Source organism: Chelonoidis abingdonii, chromosome 2 (genome assembly GCF_003597395.2).
Source record: "Chelonoidis abingdonii isolate Lonesome George chromosome 2, CheloAbing_2.0, whole genome shotgun sequence".
NCBI classification, from domain to species: domain Eukaryota; kingdom Metazoa; phylum Chordata; order Testudines; family Testudinidae; genus Chelonoidis; species Chelonoidis abingdonii.
Genome location: NC_133770.1, coordinates 292,822,372 through 292,844,188, shown reverse-complemented (window position 1 = coordinate 292,844,188; position 21,817 = coordinate 292,822,372). Strand labels below are relative to the sequence as shown.

General features: G+C 42.0%; 1 protein-coding gene across 10 annotated transcripts in view; it reads left to right on the top strand.

The window, feature by feature from the left end:
* AGO2 (argonaute RISC catalytic component 2) overlaps nucleotides 1-21,817 on the top strand; it is a 131,317-nt gene that overhangs the window by 72,977 nt on the left and 36,523 nt on the right. For all 10 annotated transcript variants that reach the window (XM_032803227.2, XM_032803226.2, XM_075063284.1 and 7 more), the window contains 6 exons: nucleotides 6,613-6,749; nucleotides 6,906-7,040; nucleotides 17,184-17,271; nucleotides 19,423-19,570; nucleotides 19,750-19,869; nucleotides 20,324-20,446. In XM_032803227.2, the coding sequence (XP_032659118.1) occupies nucleotides 6,613-6,749; nucleotides 6,906-7,040; nucleotides 17,184-17,271; nucleotides 19,423-19,570; nucleotides 19,750-19,869; nucleotides 20,324-20,446 (751 nt within the window). The remainder of the gene's footprint in view (nucleotides 1-6,612; nucleotides 6,750-6,905; nucleotides 7,041-17,183; nucleotides 17,272-19,422; nucleotides 19,571-19,749; nucleotides 19,870-20,323; nucleotides 20,447-21,817) is intronic.

The window sequence follows — 21,817 nt, the reverse complement described above, 5'->3', positions numbered from 1 at the left end:
TTTTTTTTTCTGTAAGACACCTGAACAATATCAACAGCTACTGATAGTTAACTGTTCTGTTGTTAAGCTTCTTCCTATTTTTTCAGTGGTAATAAAACATGTGATAAGTAATATATATACACTTTTTTTTTTTCGTTTTAGGGCAACATGGTCTTAAAGCTTTGTCAGGATTCCACTAATTTATATTAATATCTTAAATTAGTGAAGTAGAATTAAGTTGCATTTGGTATGTTTATATCTCAACACTAAAATGCCTATAATATTTTACTTCTGACAGACCCTCACTTAAACTGTTCCTAGGAGATGTAGTTCAATCTCTTGGTGTTGGGCAGGTTACATGTGAAACGTTTCACATATGTGAGAGACTTATACCACCGTTGTCTTCTATGTGTTTTGTTTAACAGTATATAGGTTTATGAAGAGCTGTTTATTCTGACTGACTTGCCATTAACTCCTCCAGTACTACATCTTATTGTAGATCCGTTATTTCCCATGGCATTGGAATGGAGATATACAATATTACAGTGATTGTCAGTCAGGGCTTTCAGATGGCCATTTTCTGGAAGTTTGCTTTAGATCTTAAGGGATCCAGGCAATGGTTGTTATAAATGTGTATGGGTAGGGTTTTGTGGCCTGCCTTGTGCAGGAGGTCAGACTAGATGATCATATTGGTCCCTTCTGACCTATGAGTCTATGAGATGCACATTTCCCCTTTAAGTACACTGCCTTGTTAATTAGATCAGCTTGCTCAGATCACAGCTGCTGCCAGTAAGCTCCCTCGGTCCTGAGCCCTGTTGTGTGTACCCCCTGCTCTATGGAAGATGGGGTAAATGGGGTGCAGGGGGGAGGGAGACACCCTGACATTAGCCCCTCTGTTCCTTCCCTCCCTCCTCCCTCCCAGCAAGCAGGAGTCTTGGGGAGCAGCTCCAAGGCAGAGGGCAGGCGCAGCACATGGCAGTGGGGAAAGGACAGCTGCTGCACAGAGAACTTAGGGGAGCGGGGAGCTGAATAGGGGGGCTGCCAGTCCATCCTGGTTCCAAGCCCCCACCAGCTAGTTGCAGTGGGCTGCTCTTCCTGCAAGCAGTGGACAAAGCAGGCAGCTCCAAATGACGTTAGAAGGAATCATTGCGCAACTTTAAAGGAGCATGTTCCCTAACTGATCAGCAACATAACAAGGAAACAGTGTTAACCGGGATGACTTTAAATGAGGAGTAACTGTAAAATCATCAGGGGGGGTAGGGGAGGTTTTAAAATAAAAAGGAGGAGGGAAGGGGTCAGAAAAGGTACCAAGGCAGAGAGAGAAAACAAGATCACACTGGTCTGTTGAGCCTTGCTGATCCACAGGTATAAGGAATCCCCAGGTCCAGGGAAGCAGTTTTCTTGGAGTTAGGAGTTCAAAGGTGGATCTGCTTCCTGTGCCCTGGAATCATGGGGTGGGGAGGGGTAGATGATGCAAAGCAGGTTGTCCATGTTGTAACACTCTCGCCTGCCAACAGCAGCATCCAGAGCCCATAGCAGCTTCCTGGGTCTGGATAGAGGGTCAGGAGAGTCAAAATTCAGGCAGAGATGAGAGCGTGCTCCCCAGTTTGCTCCCACTGCTGGTGAAACTATCAAAGTCCAAGGAAATAAAACTAAAGGGAAGGGAGGAGAGGAAGTGGTGGATTTGCTGTTTGTTTGTTAGTCTGAGAAGTGAATTCCCACATTGCAGTGACTAATCTGATAAAGTTGTTTTAATGCATTTGTCTGTGTATCCTAGAAAAGTCTTTTGCTGTAGTGAGCTTGGATACCTTTGAACTTCTTCTGCTGTCATAAAATGAAGCATCTTGCCTTCCTTTTAAATTTTGAAAGTATCAGGGAAGGAAATGAAGTTGTCCACACCTACCCTTTGGCTAGGGCTCTTGACATATTGATTTTAGCCCTCTTTCTACAGTGTCCTTGGTATAATCCAGGAAAATCATCAGTCTGTGTTGTTTCTGTGTTAGATTTTTAAGTTCAGGGGCTTTTCTAAGAATGAGTTCCTTAATATTGTATTTTTAAAATGTTAAAGTTATGGCCAGAGGGTTTGCTGTAAGGGAGTAATGGACTCTCTCAATATCTAAGTTCTGTTCAGGGGGCAGAGGTAAAAGTGCAGTCAGCATGGTGGATAAAATTCAACAGTGCTGCCGTTTTCCAGCCTGTATCTGGGAGACCTACATCTCTCACATTTTTTCTCCTTGATCTTCTGTCAAGGTCATTAACCTTCTCCTGAAGTGCTTTAATAGTTCTTTCCAGTTGGTCTGCAGTTATATTCATAGTAATCAATGTGTCTTCTAGTGAGGCGATTCTGTTCTCAGCTTCTAGTTTAGATGCCAAGCCTTGCAAATAGCTTGAAATATACTACTACTATTTTTTATCTCAATTATCTTCAGATATTTTTCTCAAGAATGTCTGTTCACTTGCGATGTGTGTTAACCAGTCCATAATTTTGTCTAGTCTCAGAGGGGAAGCCTGTCCCTGGGCAGGCTGAAAGAGGATTGTCTGACAACGTCTGCTTTTCAGGATTTTGTGGAGAGTCTGGAGATGGAGCAGCATCCACAAGGGTATTAAATTAAAAGACGAGTTGTAAAATAATATCTGATAAAATTAGATGGAGGGGAGGGAGTGGTTAAATTGCTGATGGTTAGGATTTTAGGAGGGAGGGAAAGGAACTGTAAAGCTATATTATCCTCCCCCAATGGCTCCTGACAGTCAATCAGATGTAGATTTAAAACCCTCCTGAAGATCCTATTTTGATATTGGAATATAACAGCATGAACATATGCAGACAAGAATTTGATGCTATCCAACTCTTAATGCTAAGAACGCGTGTTCCTCTTCCTCTGCCCTGTCAAAGAAGTGAAAGTTGGATGTAATTGTGAATGCTATAATTTACAGTTAAATATTAGCAAGGCAAAGGTGTACAGTGATTAAGACAATGTTATTTTACCTGGCGTGCATTTTTTTCAAAATAGAATTCAGAATCAGGAATTCCCAAGAGATAACCTACGTTCTGGCACTGGCTGTCTTTATGACTTATCAGAGGGGTAGCTGTGTTAGTCTGGATCTGTAAAAGCAGCAAAGAATCCTGTGGCACCTTATAGACTAACAGATGTTTTGGAGCATGAGCTTTTGTGGGTGACATGCATCCGATGAAGTGGGTATTCACCCACGAAAGCTCAGTTCCAAAACGTCTGTTAGTCTATAAGGTGCCACAGGATTCTTTGCTGCTTTTATGACTTATGACTCTCTGCCTCAATTGCCCCAAGTGAAAATATGGAAAGAATATCTCTGAGAAGTTGAGAATTAATTAAATCTCTGTTGATCATGTAATAATCAGGGTCCAGACACCCTGAAGAGAGGACAGGTTTTTGAACCACAAAGAATAAGCAGTTGAATCAGCTGATTGTATACAGTGTTATTGTGCTATCAAAATGTTGAGTAAGGTCTTCTATGAAAGCTTGAATGTTCTAAACTTAATAATTATTCTGTGATTTCCATCCAAGCTATGATTATGTGATTATGTAGCTGTGTGTATAGAGAACTGTGCTCATAAACTCCAGCTTCACTTTACAGCATAGGCGCCGACTCCGTGGGTACTTCGAGGCAGCCAAGCTCCCCTGCCCACCTCCACCTCCGCCCCTGCCCCTGAGCACACCACATCCCTGCTCCTCTGCCTACCTCCCAGCACTTGCCGCCGCAAAACAGCTGTTTTGCAGCGTAACACAGCACATTCAGAGGAGTAGGCAGGGCGGGGATTTGGGGAAGGAGTCAGAATAGAGGTGGGGTTGGGGCAGGGCTGGGGGAGGAGGACAGCAGGACAGTGAACAATCAGACAGGGAGAGGTACCTCCCAAGCCAAATTTTTACACAAAACCAGACTTGGGTTGTACAATGGATTGTAACCTAAGAAAAGACACAGATGGGCTGTTAAAGGTAGTGGAAGCACATTGGGGAAATTCCCAGTTGTCCCACTTTACATATCTATGGCGATTGAAGAAAAAAAAACTGCAAATCCTTTGAAATGGAAGGATTTTCAAGTGAAAAGCATCCTGAATTTGAGCAACAGCCTCTGGGCAGAAACCTGCCAAGGAAATGGTGAATCCCCGCTATAGTTAGGAATAGGCAGGAAAAATGATCAAAGGCAATAGGTAACTTTTATTAGAAAAGGGATTTTATCTAATATGGAAGTGTAAAGCCTCAGGTTGCATCTTTATTTATTTATTGTGTAACATATATATATTAGCTTTCCCTTACTATTTCATCTTTGTGTCTGTGGTTTTTCTGTTAAATAAACCTTTTGATTATTTTCACATGAAGCAGGTGTCTGTTGTGCAAAATTTGGGGAGTGTGTGTGTGCCAAAGTGAACTGATAACTGGGTGGGGACAGGTTTCACTCCTGAAGAGGTGGTGAACCAGAGGGGAACAATCCAAGTATCTGGTACTTAAGAACTTGGGGAGGATGGATTTGGGGAAACTTAAGACTGGAAGAGTGAAACATTGTGCTTGTGGGTTTGATACTGGTGTCAAGGATCTTAGCTATAGCAGCACAGCCTGAAGGCGTTCCACCAGTCAAGGCAAACAGTGATAGAATCCCTTACTGGTGTGGGTGATCCCCACAGATACTTTATATGTTAAAAGTGCAAGTATCATTTCCAAATCCTGACATTAAGGAAAAAACCTCACTTTTGTTAGTTTGTCACAGCACACAAAATCCCCTCCCTTGAATAATTACATTCATACCCCTTTTCATGGGATAATGGAGAAGATTAACCCAATTTTTGTTAGACCCTGATTTTGTGTGGCACTTAGATACCAACCTGATAGACACCTTAAAAATATCTAAGATGGACCTCCCTCAGACAAAGCTTCCATTGATTTCACTGGAAGCTTTTCTAGAACAAGGACTTCAAGATTTGACCCATTACAACTGTCATAAGTAGATAGGTAAGGTAAGGGTTAATTTTCTTTTACTGTAAAGGGTTTACAAAGGGAACCAAACACCTGACCAGAGGACCAATCAGGAAACCGGATTATTTCAAAGTAGGGTAGGAACTCTGGAGTTTTGGGCTTTGTTGGGTCTTTTTGTTTTCCCGGCTGTGAGTAACATGCTTGTCTGTAAACTCCATCTTCTTTCAAATATTCTACTAAAGTGTGAGTAAAAGAACCAAAAGTAATCGCTGTGTATGTGCTGTTTTGAGTTGTATTTACATGGGTGTTGATTTGCTGGACTTTTTAATTGGGCTATCTTTTAAATCAGGCTGTTTATTCCTTATTTCTTATACCCATATTCCCTGTATTGATTTCTTAATGCAGAGTTTAGTATATGTAAGTCTTTCTTTTTTTTTGATATTGAAGTTTCTTTTAAAAAACTTGTGGGAGTTTCTTTCCTTAGTGAGCAAAGAATAGAATTTCCTGTACTCGGTATCTGTCTCCCTCACGGGGAAGACAGGGGGGGAGATAGATACATTCTGTGTTGACTTTTCCTATTTGTACCAGGGCGGGAACAGGCTACAGGGAAAGAAAGAAAGAAGAATCAATCTCCGTTTTCTTGTGTTGAGATTTTCTCTAGTTACTGCTAACGAGACAAGGGAGGGGATCTCCTGGTGTGTTAGCTGTGGCTAGCTTTGAATGCATAGCCTCAAGGGAGGTAAATAGCCTCTGGTTTGCATTCAAGGAGTTAAGCATCGCCAGGCTTCACCCAGGGAAAAGGGCGGGGGAGCTGGGGATGAGATCGGGAGACCCAGGGGTCTGGGTCTTGGGGGGGTCCCCCAGAGAAAGGTTGGGGTGACTCGGGGTAACCAGGAACCCTAAATAAAATCATGGTTGGTGGCAGCGATATCAGATCCAAGCTGGGTATAAGCTTGGGGGAGGTTCACAGTAAACACTCAAATTTTGAACGCTAAGTCCAGATTTGAGACAGAAGTTTACCGCAACAACATATGCTGGTGATATTCTTGTTTTTCATATGTTGTTATTTTCAATATCTGTATAAGTAAGTTTGAAATAGATTAATAGTAACTAATAGACTTTTCTGTTTGTTTGAAAACTGTGGCTTTAAATTAAAAATACATATTTTAGAAAAGAAACAAACTGATAAATCTATTGTTTCTCTTGTGTGGTAGTCGTGTTTATACTACTAAAAATATTGATTATTTAGAAAATATTAACTGGGGTCAATTGTTATACTGCAAGATTTAAATAAAAATTGTTTAGGTTTTTTCCCTTACTGAATTGTGGCTGCTCTGGCGTACTGAGCTATGTTTAAGTTCTTGTATTTTCTGGCAGGTCAACAGTTATCAGTATAACATAAAAAATGTGAAGAATAGCAAATCTCTTAAAATGAGTCATTGAAAGTTAAAAGATACATAGACTTAGTCTCCTGACAGTGTAAATAATTTGTGTTTTTTATGTATAAATAATACATATATACACACACACACACACACACACACACCCTTATAAACTTGAAGCATTGAAAGGAATGTAAATGATTTTTGTATTTGTTGCAGCTTTATTAGTATAGGTTTTTTTCTTATTTTTATTTTAATTATAAGATCTGATTTAGTAGTTAATAGGTTTATTTTCTTGATTGCAGGTATACTCCTGTTGGCCGGTCTTTTTTTACTGCATCTGAAGGATGCTCGAACCCTCTGGGTGGTGGCCGAGAAGTTTGGTTTGGGTTCCACCAATCAGTCAGACCTTCACTCTGGAAAATGATGCTTAATATTGATGGTATGTGTTGTGCTACTTCTCCATTTGTGTTCTGTCCTGTTCATTTGAAATGATTCAAGTTAATCCCATTTGTTGGACTTCTCAAGAACTTCTTCAGAGCTGTAAAGTCTCCAGTAATGTAATTAATTGCACAGGTGTGTTTTTCCTTGTCTGCAGTGTCTGCAACAGCATTTTATAAGGCACAGCCAGTAATTGAGTTTGTTTGTGAAGTTTTGGATTTCAAGAGTATTGAAGAGCAACAGAAACCTCTCACAGATTCCCAAAGGGTAAAGTTTACCAAAGAAATAAAAGGTATGAATTACATAATTGGAGCAAAACTTCTTAATTCTTTGTGATGTGAACTTCCAAGTGCCAGGGTAAGTTTGGATGCCAGGGGGAGATTTATTTTGGATAGAAATTGACAGTGACATAGAATACTATATGTGTGCTTTTGAACAGAGATTGGATAACAAAAGTGTCTTATTCTAAGCAGAAACATCTTATAACTCAGGCCTTGTCTATGCTACACAGCTTTGTTGGCAAAAGGCAGCTTTTGTCAACGAAACAGTGGAGGTGTACACACTACAATGCTCCTCCTGCTGACTAAACTTTTCTGCTTTGCTGACCAAATAAAACCACCTCAACAGGAGGTGTAGGGCTTTTTGTGGCAAAGTTAGATCAACAAAGTGTCAGCGTAGACACTGCGTTCGTTACGTGGCCATAACTGGTCTCCAGGAGGTATCCCACAGTGCCCACTGTAACTGCTCTGCTCACTGTTTTAAACTCCACTGCCCTGCATCCAGCTACATAGGCATTCACCTCTCCCTTTTCAAAGCCCCAGAAAGGTGTTTGGTTTTTTTGTTTTTGTTTTTATTTTTAATTCCTTAGTGTGGAGAGCTATTGCCCAGCTGAGCATGCTGGCTCCTGGCAGCAAAAGCACTCCTACCGGGACTACAGGAGAGCGGGTAGATCTTTGGTCTGTGGGGAAAGGAGGCTGTGGGAGATCACAGAGGGAATCACGGAATCAAAATATTAACATGGAATCCTGCTCTCCCTGGCACAAGGAACACTATAGCAGGCAGGCAAGGCGGGATGCTGCTGGGAGAGGGCGGGGAAGAGACTCCTCCTGTGCAGTGCAGAGCCAGGGAGGGAGGCAGAGGCTGATGTTGGGATATCCTCTTCTCTTGCTGGTGTACAGATCTCTGCTGAGTTGGGGTGGGAGGTCCGGGAGACACCAGCTGTCTGCCTCAGGATTGGTTGCTTCTGGCTGCTGTCTTAACTTAGAGACAGTATGCTGACACACTCTCTCCCCCAACACACACTCTGTCTCTATCTGTCTCTCACACACCCTGTCACACACTCTCCGCCTCCACTCTACACACACACACATACTTCTGTAGGCTTCTTGTGTTAGCATTCAGCAATGTCAGTTTGGTCATATTACTGAGAGCTGCTTTAAGAAGTGTTTTAAAATGTGTTACTTTCCGGGCACATACACCAATCATTATAAGGATCATAGCATGGTGCAAACAAACAGTGCCAGGCGCAGCACACTACAGCAACACACACTACTGTGGGTCAGTGTTAATATGTTCCTTCAGGCATCCCCCAGCTGAATAGTCACCCACCATTGAGATCCTTTTCTATAGCCTTCTGTTCATAATGCACAGCACAATACTGAACAGCAGTGCAGGATCCATGTTGACAGTGATGGCTGAGTGATGGGTTACCTGGGCAGTTGAAAAGTGGCTGGCAATCTAGTAGGATGCACATGGAACAATGAGATTGAGAAACCATCATGTAATTCTGTACCTGCCCTCATGAGCCATTGCAACCTCCCCAAAGCACCCTATGGCCAGTTGCATAGTGGGATAGCTGCTCACAGTGCACTGCTGTCTGTCAGTCCAAGGGCTGCTATTGTGGATGCGCACCACCAACATGAGCATAGTGTGGACATGCAACAGTGGTTTAATTACAGCAGTGACTATATGTCTGCGTAACTTGTGTCGATAAAAATCAGTAGTGTAGACAAGACCTAAAGCTGTGGCTACACTAAAGAATTTACAGCAGTGCAGCTGCATCAATGTAGCTCCACCACTGTAAGCTCTCTACTATAGCTGCTCCAAACCAACAGTAGAGAGTTCTCCTGTGGGCTTAATTACTCCAGCCCCTATGAGTGATGGTAGCTGTATCAGCAGGAGAAGCCGACAGCACTGTCCACACCAACGCTTAAATTAGCATAAATTATGTCACTTTGGGGTGTGTAGCTAATTCACACCTCTGAGCAACATAACTTATTTCAACTTAAGCTATAGTGTAGCCGTAGCCTAAAATATTGAACAAGACTTGAAGAATTGCAGCAGTCAGGTCTGTACTTCAGTCTTCAACCATCCTGTTTTCCTCCTGCTGTAGGAGTGTGCACCCAGATTTATTTTTAATATAATTTTAGTGAAGTCAACGAGAGCTTGTCTACAGATAGAGTTGCATGAATTTAGCTAAAATGTGTAGTTTTAAACTGATTTACTTAAACCAGTGCAAAAGGCTTTATGGGCACTCTTCCTTTGGTTTAAACCAGGCTTATTTGGTTTAGCAAAAGTTAATTAGGAACAGATTAAAGCTACATTGAAATGAGTATCAACATGGGTTTACACCAGTTCAACTAAACTGATTGGATTAAACCAGTTTAATGTGATGCAAGTTTGTGTGTAAACAGCGCCTCATTGCCTTCAAGCTGGTTTGACTGGTATAAACTTGACCCTTTAGATTTGTCTAAACTAGTAAAAATGGTCTAGTTTAGATAAGGGTTACACAGCCTGTTTTAGCTGATCCCAGCTGAACCTCATTGTCTGGACTAGTAAAAACAAATCCTTTGTGTGTGTTCGGTTTCATTTAAGTTTATTCCAGAGATGAATTTGGACCTGTGTTCTTAACCCATTTCTAAAAGCATAAAATCAGTTGTTAGGAACACTTGCTCCTATTGTTATTCACAGTCCTCTGAAATTGCCCCAGTTTCTCCCACCCGACCTCCACCCAATCATTTGATCATGTGTTATTTCAAAATTACCCCAGGGCATATGCGTTGCAACACAAAAGGAACACCATTTGAAGATCACATATGCTCTTTAGGGCATGTCCACACTACATAGTTAAGTCGACGTAATGGAAGTCGACATCTAGCTTCTGCAGTCATTAAGTCGGCTGGGCATGTCCACACCATGCTCACTGTCTTAGTGGAGTACATCTCTATGGTTATCACTGCCTGCTGTGTGCTCCATAATATCACTGAGGCAAGGGAGAGAAGTTTCCACAGGGGTGCAGTGTGGAAGTAGATAGGTTGGCAGTTAGTTTTGAGCAGCCAGATACCAGAGCAATAAGAAGAGCCCACCAAGGAGTTCTGTGTCTCCGGGAGACTTCAGTAATGAGCTACATTAATGTGCACTGCTTATCTCCATTGTGCCTCCCCGTACCATCTCCTCCGTTGCATCAGTTTCCTTGTATCTTCCTGCCCATCAAACCCACATGATTGGAATAAAGAGCATTTCATTATTGAAACAATGACTTTTATTGCACAAACATAAAGAACAGGAAAATAATTTAATCTCTGGCAAATGGTGTGATAAAATTGAGAGAAACGAGGTCATCTTGTCTTTGAAAGCACAGAAGTCTTGCCCATCAAAGGTCTTCAAATGGCTGCCTTTTGTTCTTAGTACCCTCGTCAGTGTTCATAGAGTCATAGACTATCAGGGTTGGAAGGGACCTCAGGAGGTCGTCTAGTCCAACCCCCTATTCAGAGAAAGACCTATCCTTAGACAGATTTTTGCCCCAAATTCCTAAATGGCCCCCGGCCCTCATCAAGGATGGAACTCACAACCAGTGTTGAGTGGAAGGGATATTGAACTCCTCCTCCTATCCCCTGCCTCCTGGAATGGTTGGGGGAGGAGAATTGGGATCAGGGTGATACTTGCAGGCAGTTCTGCAGGGGCTGCAAAGGGAGTCTAGCTTCAAGGTTTTTTTTGAAGCTCAACTAGATGCTTCAACATGTCTGGTCCGTCATAATCTGCCGCGTCTCATCCTGTGTGGCACACTCATGCTTCTTGGATGCTCTCCTGCTCTCTGCGTCCAATTTTTCAGACAATGAAATCCTCCAGGCTCTTAGCTCCATGGTAGCTATCACAGAGGCATACATTATTTCATTGAACATCATCACGTGTTCTCTTCTAATCTGTGAAAGCCTCTCCACCGACGTGGAGGATGTGCTGGAGGCCGAGCTTTCCACTGGAGGGCATGCCAAAGCAGAAGTCAACCATTGTGAGTGCATACCCTGGGTCTAGTGCAAGGTTGCTATTTAAAAAACACTCCCCTTATTACACTCAAGTGCAAGCCAGAACATAATCAGAATCCCTAGCTATTCAAATAAATGGTTTGCTGTTCCAGCCATGGTGAGTATGGCATAGCAGCATGGGAAATGGGGATTGTGCTACAACTTGTGAGAAACCTGTATCAGGAACACAGGTGGTGAGGTGGACAATGCCCCCTCTCCCTAGCAAGATGGACGCTGCTTTGAGAACATGGACCAGTGTTAAGCGTCCCAAATTCTGGTCTTTCTCCAAGGCAGCTCTTGCGGGGGTGGAAGGGGGGATGTTGCGACCACAAGAGAACACAAGGAGCGCACCCCCTTCCTTTAACACTGCTGTAATAGTTGCTCTGGACTTGCAGAATCTGAGGTCAACACTGATCCTTGCCAACCAAGCCACTGGCATGTTAGGGAAACGATGGTTGAGGAATCTGGAAGTCATAGACTCATAGACTTTAAGGTCAGAAGGGACTATTATGATCATCTAGGCTGACTCCTGCACAATGCAGGCCACAGATTCTCACCCATCCACTCCTGTAACAAACCCTTAAGCTATGTCTGAGTTATTGAAGTCCTCAAATTGTGGTTTGAAGACCTCAAGCTGCAGAGAATCCTCCAGCAAGTGACCCATGCCCCATGCTGCAGAGGAAGGCGAAAAACCTCCAGGGCCTCTGCCAATCTGCCCTGGAGGAAACTCTATCCAACACCCAAATACTGCGATTATTAAATCCTGCGCTGTGGACAAGATTTCACACACCAACACCACAGGAAAGAATTCTCTGTAGTAACTCAGATCCCACTCCATGTGACATCCATCACGGACCACTGGGCATACTTACCTGCTGATAACAAATATCAATTGCCAAAATTAGGCCATACCATCCCCCATAACTTATCAAGCTAGTCTTAAAGCCAAATAGTTTTTGCCCCCCACTTCCCCTTGGAAGGCTGTTTCCAGAACGTGGGGGTCACATGCTCTTTATTTGTGTATGAACACTTGTAAGAAAACTTCCTGTTTTCCCAGGTGACCCTATGTGATATCAATCTCCTGAGGTGACAAAGTAGGGCAAGGGAGCAGATGCTGCAAGTGGTCTAGTACAGACATGGTCCTTATGCTGCGTGTGTGTACACAGTGACCCAGCAGAATAATCGGAGTGCATGGGAAGGTCCACCATGGTGGAAGAAAATAAGGCACCCTCCCCAGAAACTTTCTGCCGGATTGCAGTACCTCCATGAAGTTTCCTAATCTCCATGGAAGGATTCGGGCTATCCTGTGCACGTAAATGGTCTTCCACAAGAGCACCCCCACCTAGCTGGAGCAGTCACTGGAAGCAGATACCAAACTGTACTCATTTTCATATTAACATAAATATAAGTGCAGTAACTCCTGAGTTTAACTGGAATTGCAGAGGTTGCCTTCCACAGCACCATCTGGCCACCATGCTATCGTGACTGGCTGGGCTCCGGGGTAGAATAGACCTGCTCGCAGATAGAAATTCATCGCTCGGCCTGTCTCCATCCTTCCCCCTCCTTCCCTTGCCACAGTCTCTCCGCATTGTTGCCTGAGATGGCCAGGAACTCAGACTGCTAGGAGGTATACACACTGTGTTTGGGTAGTGGTGAGGATCACCGAGAAATCACATGCAGTTCATTGAGAAGCAAGCATCTGTTTGCGTCCCTGTCTCTGGTAGCCTGCGATGTTCTTTGATTTTCAGGCGGCACTGGCAGTCTCTGGTAACTTTTCGACCCAGGCCCCGCACAATCTTTTCATAGATTCTGTTTCTTGGCTGGATCAGAGCTGAGCCTGCACAGCTCTCTTCTCCCACAACCAATAAGATCTACCACCCCTGTGTACACAGGCTGGAGCGTGTTGGGACATTGAGTCGCCAAATAGCTGAGCTGGCGAGCTCTCTAGGCTGATCAAAAGAAATGAGAATTCTAGGAGGCCAATTCAGTTAACTATACAATAGTGCATCTATATCGCCTCAGTGTCGACCCATCAGCATTGAATTAAGCACTGTCTCTCTCACAGAGGTGAGTAATAAGTGATGTTACAGTGAGTTAGGTTGTGGAAGGAACTGAGTAGTTAAACGCATACGTTATTAGGATCGAAGTAAGGCAGTTCCTTGACCTAATGTTGTAGTGAAATGGGAAAGTTCAGGTTAATTGGCTGGCTTCTGGTGGTAGAAAACTTTTGAAATTTTTAATTGCTGCGATTTTGTCTTAATTAAAAACACAATCCAATTGCCTTGTATCCAACAGTGCGTAGAGTCTGGGTAGTGTCATAGTAGCTTTCCTCAATCTGAACCTTAGAGTCCAAACATGAGGTACTAGCATGAAATCCTCTAAGCTTAATTACAGCTTAGATCTGATATGCTGCCACAATCAGAACTCTGAGTGTCTGATAAACTCTGGTCTCCCAAAACCTTCCCTGGGACCCCCAAGACCAGATTCCTTGAGTCTCACAACAAAGGGAATAAACCATTCCTTCCCCTCCTTTCTTCTCCCCAGATCTTCTGCCTGGTACACTAGGAGAGATAGACAGATTCAAGCTCCGTGAATCTAAACAAAGGGATCCCCTACCCTCCTCCTTCCCCTCACCCAGGCAATACAGATTCAAGCTCCGTGAATGTAACAAAGAGGAAATATCCTTCCCTCCCCCACCAATTCCCTGGTGAGTACAGACTCACTTCCTTGAGCCTCAACTAGGGAAAAAATCAAACAGGTCTTAAAAGCAAAACTTTTACTTTTTTTTTCTTTTTATTAAAAGTATCTCTGTAATCTAGATGGAAATATTACAGGTTTTTCAGCTATAGACAATAGAGAAAGCTTCCCAGCAGAAATACAATTTAAATACTTTTAGCCAAATACACATTAAAACTCCACAGACCAATACACAGTTGCAAATACAGAAAAAAATTAAAAGACTAACAGTCTTTCACCTTTAGATTACAAATTGGAACAGAAGATAGAGAGCCTGTAGTATGTGGTCACTCTAAGCTAGAGAGAACAGACAGAACAAAGATACACACAAGCCTCCTCCACTCAGATTTGAAGTATCTTGTTTCCTGATGGTCTCTGGTCAGGTGTTGTTTGTTAACCTTTCCAGGTGAAAGAGACATTAACCTAGCTATCTGTTTAGCAGTAGAATATTTTTTTTTTAATAATTTGAAATAAAAAATGTATGCGCCCCTTTCGTGCAACAGGATATGGCTGTATAAGTCTGGAGTTTGCACAGCCACGTCTGATAAAGGATATATTGTAGATTCAGGTCCAGAAGGGACCATTGTGATCATTTAGTTGACTTCCTGTAAGGCTATATAGTTATTGTAGTCATTGTTGACATAAAACTTGTATGAATGATGAGTTGTCTGCCTCCCCGCCTCATCTGTTGTCCTGGACACTTCCACAGTGGTAGAGTTTACAGTTGTTGAGTACCTTAATGTGCATTTCTACATTCAAATGTTTGGACTTTTAAGTTTCTTACCTCTGAATTCCTGATTTGTAATGCTGTTTCTTAATCTAGACAAACAAAGATTTGTTCTGTTTACTGGTTTGGGAATCATTCAGGATTCTTACCAAACAGAACTTTTATAATCTTTAACCAGTATATTTAGAGTTAGTAAGTTTTTTTTATTGCTACAAGTGTAATGATCCTGTTTAGTAACTGGTATAGTTAAAACTATGTACTCAATGATTTTTTTGCCTCTGTTCATGAAAAAGATCAGCTCCATACTGCTCACAGGGCACAGGCAGAGAGGGAAGGTGACCAGTCCCGTGGCAAGAAGTGGTTTGGAGACATTTAGAAAAACTGGCGAGCACAAGTCCAGGGCCGGATGCGCTGCACCGAGGTTAAAGAGTTGCGGATGGTCTGGAGTAAACCATGGCTGGGTCGACAGATAATAATCTTTGTGAAAACCATGGCTATTGGGGAGAGTCCCAGATGACTGGAAAAGACTAATGTGGTGCTGATCTTTATAAAGGGAAGAAGGAGGATCCAGGAACTACAGCCAGTCAGCCTCACTCAGTCTGGAAAAATCATGGAGCAGGCTCAAGGAATCAATTCTGAAGACTTAGAGGAGAGAAAGTGATCAGGAACAGTCAGCATGGATTCACCAGGGCAAGTCATGCTGACTAACCTAATGCTCTATGGGAGATAACTGGTCTGGTGGATGAGGGAAAGCAGTGGACGTGTTATTCTTGACTTTAGCGAAGCGTTTGATACGATCTCCCACGTAGATCTTGCAGCAAGTTAAAGAGTATGGGCTGGATGAATGGACTATAGGTGGATAGAAAGCTAGCTAGATTGTCGGTCTCACAGGTAGTGATCAACGCTCCATGCTAGTTGGCAGCCGGTTTCAGCGGAGTGCCCCAAGGGTCGGTCCTGGGCGATTTTGTTCAATACTTCATTAATGATGGAGGATGGTGTGGACTGCACTCTCGCAAGTTGCAGGTGACACTAAATGGGAGGAGTGTAGATGCGCTGGAGGAGGGATAGGATACAGAGGATGTAGACAAATTAGAAGGACTGGGCCAAAGAAACCTGATAGTCAGGAAAAGGACAAGTGCAGAGTCCTGCACTTAGGATGGAAGATCCCATTCACTGTTACAGACTAGGACCGAATGGCTGGAAGCAGTTCTGGCAGAAAAGGAATAGGGGTTACAGTGACAAGAAGCTGGATATGAATCAACAGTGTGCCTTGTTGCCGAGAGGAGGGCAATGGCATTGGCTGTAAAGTAGGATCATTGCCAACAGATTGAGGGACGTGATATCCCCTCTATTTGACATTTGTGAGCCATCTGATACTGGTCAGTTTGGCCTCACACACTAACAAGAAGGATGTGGAAAATTGAAAGTCCACGGAGGGCAAGAAAATGATAGGGGGCGGAGCACATGACTTATGAGGAGAGCTGAGAGGGAACTGGATTGTTTAAGTCCCAGAAGAGAGAGAAATGAGGGGGGATTTGATAGCTGCTTTCAACTACCTGAAAGGGGGTTCCAAAGAGGATGGATCTAGACTGTTCTCAGTAGTACCTGATGACAGAACAAGGAGTAATGGTCTCAAGTTGCAGTGTGGGAGGTTTAGGTTAAATATTAGGAAAAACTTTTTCACTGGCAGGGTGGTGAAGCACTGGAATGGGTTACCTAGGGAGGTGGTGGAATCTCCTTCTTTAGAGGTTTTTAAGGTCAGGCTTGACAGAGCCCTGGCTGGAATGATTTAGTTGGGAATTGGTCCTGCTTTGAACAGGGGGTTGGTCTAGATGACCTCCTGAGGTCCCTTCCAACCCTGATATTCTATGGTTAAGTGGGTTAATAATAGGATTACCAGATGTCCCATTTTTAAAGGGACAGTCCTGGTTTTGGGGACTTTTTCTTATATAGGCGCCTATTACCCCCTACCTCCTGTCCCAGTTTTTCACAGTTGCTATCTGGTAATCCTAGTTAATAAATGTTGATTACTTAAGTGAAATTATATGCAATACAGATCATGAGGCACACATTAAATAATTTCCCTATGAGAACTAACACTTTTCCAACGTCTCCATGAATATTGACAAGCCATTAAAATCCTTGAGATAGCTGACATTTTACAGCTCCTTTCCTTAGAGAATCTGGTCTTCACAGTGTTTCATTAACAGTTGAACTGAAAATATATTTTACTCCTTTTATAGTAACTTTATTTGTGTGTGAGAAATTAGAGAGAATGAATGGATGCTAATTCTAGAATTGCAGCAACAGTCAACTCATTTATAGCAACTGGTTTTGTACATTTTGTAGTCAAAACACACCCCCAATCTCTACTAGCAAATGCTAGTATCCATAAGTGGGGTAAACCTGTAAAAAGAAGAAAGGAAATTTAAAAGGACAACTTGCTGCATTACCCACCTTTTTTTTAATGTAAGTTTTGAGAAGGATTTTAACTTCTGTGTTTATTGAGCATGCATAGTACAGTACTTGAATAGTCCAAAAAATAAAGAATTCCTAATTACTTATAAATTATAACAAGACTGTAATAGCAGAACAAAAGTAACCAAAGATTTAAATGATTGAAAATGGTTTTGAAGAAGTGAAATAGTAATACATGTTTTCATATTGTTAGGTCTAAAGGTGGAGATAACACACTGTGGGCAAATGAAGAGAAAATACCGAGTGTGCAATGTCACCAGACGGCCAGCAAGTCACCAAACGTAAAATATGTTTGTTTTTTCTTTTGCTCATATACTATTTTAAAATGGTACGGTGAATATCTTTAAATTTGTGGCTATCTGGTCCAGTTCTTCTCATGGAAAGCTATCAACCTGCCTTACTGCCGTATACCAGCATAGGAAGCTGTCACAGTATAACGATACTTTCAGTTGTCACATGTCTCAAGCACTGAAAAATAAACTATACTAAAAATAGACATCAAACTAATCTCTCCCTTTCCTTTTTTTTAATTATATTTTTACTAATAACGTGAACTTTTGTGGTATCTCAGTTACCCTCTTCAATCTGGTCCCACTAGCTGTTCACATCTGAATTTTTTCTTTCCCCCCTTTTGGATTTCCCCACTTGTGCAGGAATAGAAAACCCATTGATGACATTGACTTTTGTAATAATTGGCTAGTAAGAAAGTGATACTCTTTTTTATGTAGGCTGAATGTTACCTCTGCAACATATGGGTCCAATTTTCTTTTCATTTACACTGGTATAATTACAGCTGATTTACATGCGTATAAGTGAGAATTACACTCTTGTCTCTAACAGCCAAAAAATTTGCAAGCTGTTCTTCTAAACTTTGGTGCTTCTCATGGCACTAATATTTATCAATTTGCTCCTCTTTTATTTTTGGAATTCTTTATTTAAAAGTCTTGTGAGTAACTTCAAAATATGCATATATATTGCAGCCATGTGGTATTAAAAGAAATGCAAAGAATGAGGCTGCAATCAGCATTTTTTTTTCTGTAAGACACCTGAACAATATCAACAGCTACTGATAGTTAACTGTTCTGTTGTTAAGCTTCTTCCTATTTTTTCAGTGGTAATAAAACATGTGATAAGTAATATATATACACTTTTTTTTTTTCGTTTTAGGGCAACATGGTCTTAAAGCTTTGTCAGGATTCCACTAATTTATATTAATATCTTAAATTAGTGAAGTAGAATTAAGTTGCATTTGGTATGTTTATATCTCAACACTAAAATGCCTATAATATTTTACTTCTGACAGACCCTCACTTAAACTGTTCCTAGGAGATGTAGTTCAATCTATTGGTGTTGGGCAGGTTACATGTGAAACGTTTCACATATGTGAGAGACTTATACCACCGTTGTCTTCTATGTGTTTTGTTTAACAGTATATAGGTTTATGAAGAGCTGTTTATTCTGACTGACTTGCCATTAACTCCTCCAGTACTACATCTTATTGTAGATCCGTTATTTCCCATGGCATTGGAATGGAGATATACAATATTACAGTGATTGTCAGTCAGGGCTTTCAGATGGCCATTTTCTGGAAGTTTGCTTTAGATCTTAAGGGATCCAGGCAATAAAAGCATTGCACTCTGTTTTTGTTCCAAGAAAAGATTGTAGGTGTAGACTACTCCCTAAGATACAGTTTTTTATTACAGGTCAGTGGTTGGTCCCGACCCCATTTTAATAGGGTCACTGGGACTGGCTTAGACTTGCTGTGGCTCATGGCTCAAGCCCACTGGGCAGTGCGACTCAAGTTACAGGCCCCCTGGCTGGAGCTGGAGCCCTTGGGCTTTGGCTTTGACCCCTTCCGCACTCATGGCAGTGGGGCTCTAGCTTTGGCCTGGTTCCCCCACACCCGGGACAGTGGGACTCGAGCAGGCTTAGGCTTCAGTCACCACTCCTGGGGTCGTGTAGTAATTTTTGTTGTCAGAAGGGGGTCGCAATGCAATGAAGTTTGAGAATCTCTGTTATAGGTGTTTAACTCTCTGTAGACTTCTGTCTCCTGAAAAGTGAAAATGTAGGAAGGTTTGCCCCCACTCCATTACCGAGGATAATGTACACCTCTACCTAGATATAATGCTGTCCTCTAGAGCCAAAAAATCTTACCTCGTTATAGGTGAAACCATGTTATATCAAACTTGCTTTGATCCACCGGAGTGCGCAGCCCCAACCCCCCGGAGCATTGCTTTACTGTGTTATATCCGAATTCATGTTATATTGGGTCGCGTTGTATCAAGGTAGAGTTTTTTCTTTCTCTCTCTCTCTTTCTCGCACGATACACACATGCTTTCATGGGGCCTTTCATTGTGCTAAAATATATTAGGAGAAAGTTTGGGAAAGTATTGTTGGTAAAATGGTTGGTTTTCACATTTGGTTTCCTATAGATTCCCACTTCAGCAGGAGAGTGGACAAACAGTTGAATGCACTGTAGCTCAATATTTTAAGGACAGGCACAAGTTGGTTCTACGCTATCCTCATCTTCCATGTTTACAAGTTGGACAGGAGCAGAAACATACATACCTTCCTCTTGAGGCAAGTAAACTCATCAAAATACTGTATTCTTGGAAAGAAAAAAAAAACCCACAAGCTAAGTGTTTAGGTTTTCTCTTACAGCTATCTTACTGCTTAGGGAATCATTGCGTGACAAAATATAGAAAAGTATAACAGATACTTTCTGAAATTTTAACTTAATTTGTATGGGGTTTCCTTAGGTGTGCAACATAGTGGCAGGACAGAGGTGTATAAAGAAACTGACTGACAATCAAACTTCCACTATGATACGGGCAACTGCCAGATCAGCGCCTGACCGTCAAGAAGAGATTAGCAAATTGGTGAGTGCTGTGTTTATCTGTGGAGGGAACAGTGGTATAGCATGGAACAAAGCTTTTCTCTTGAAGTTAATGAGAACTACTATCTAGTGCTTATTACAGGTAATAAACACAGTTTGTAATAAACTATAAAACGCTTTCTCATGTTGTCAGTTAATGAGACACTTAAAAATATTTATAACATCCTCAATTTTCAAGAGTCGTCTAAATTTTCAAGAGTCATCTAATTTTAGGTGCCCTGTTTCAGATATCCAGGACCAAATTTTAAGGAGTACTGAGCACCATACCTATAAGTGGAGTTATAATGGGAGCTGTGAATTCTTGGCATAACCAAAATTCAGGTCCAGGTGACCAAAGTGGGCACTAAAATTAGAAAATACTTTTGAAAATGAGGGTCACTTATGTAAAAAGGACTTTGTTTTGCCACTAGAAATATTAATTTCTTTTCTCTTTTTAGATGCGAAGTGCAAGTTTTAATACTGATCCTTATGTTCGTGAATTTGGAATAATGGTCAAAGATGAAATGACTGATGTGACTGGGAGAGTCCTACAACCTCCCTCAATCCTGTATGGAGGCAGAGTATGTAAACCAAGATGCTGCAGTATCTGGGATGATTGCTTTGTAGTAGTTGACAACTTCTTTAATATGATTGCTTCAATTCAGCCCTGATGTAACTCCATAATACTTAGCACTTACATAACCTTTTTTGTCATTGTCAAGTCTTTACATACATGAACTAATTTAACCCTTTATAACACTCCTGTGAGGTAGATGTGGAAATATTATCCCTATGGTACAGATGTGGAAACTAAGGCAGGAAAGTTAAGGCCCAACTTTTTTAGAAGTGGCCTCTAATTTGAGGTTCTTCTGTTATTGAGTACCTAACTTAGGACACCCAAGGTCTCATTTTCAGATATGCTAAACTCCTAAAGCTCTATTTGACTTGAGGAAAACTCTACCTGGAGTTGTGACTGTTCAACAGCTCTGAAATTTATTATAATGTACTAGCACCAAAAAGGCACCAATCAGTAATCTGTGGCCCTTGATCTCATTCTTCCAGCCCTGCCCCCTACTGCTTCAGTCCCAACTAGTTGGAGGGGCCTAGGGTGGGGACAAAGGGGTTGGAGAGCAAGCCCACCCCACACTCACCCAGCAGCTCCTGGCCCCCCATTTCAGGCATTGCAACCTGGCACACTGGATCACTTGAATTTGGCCCAGCATCCCCTCCATCACAACAAAATTTGAGTGAAGTGCACCATGTTGCAACATCACTTGGTTTGGGCATCCTGGGCAAACTTCCTCTTTTGCCTAACTACTCCCCCATCCCCTACATGCCGGACAGCCCTGATAGCAGAATTCTTTGAGGGTATGTTTAAGGCAAGGGGTGATATGGGGGGCAGTGACAGGTGACCAAGCTAGATCCTTCCCTCAACCCACTGGTGGGCAGGACCCCAGTTTGGGGGAGGTTGATATAGAGGGTGGTCTGTGATGTCACAAGGGGTAATGAAAGTACTCAAATACCATGCTACTGGGTGCAGTATAAGAACCTAAATAAAACAGAGTAAAAACTAGAGTTTGGGGCTTTGAGAAGGTCTGGAGTGGATGTATAGGTTGCTCCTTTGCTCACATTATTCCTGCTACTGCCTCTATGCCTACCCTTGTTATTGAAGTGTTTGCCCTACAATTTCGGTGAGGGTCATAATTTGAGGACATATCTTGATCTTCCAGTTTATCATGGATTTTCATGAAACCTTGCAGTACAATTTTAAATTAAAACAAAACATCATGAAGAATGCATTTTCAGTCAAAGGTTTGAGGGAAAGCTTCACACTTCTAGCTATCCATACCAATTAAGATAATTCCCATCCTGAGATTGAGTTCAGTCTTCATCTTTTGTTGCCTATGTAACTAGTGATCTTGTAGTGAATTCCTCACAGTAGCATGTACTAC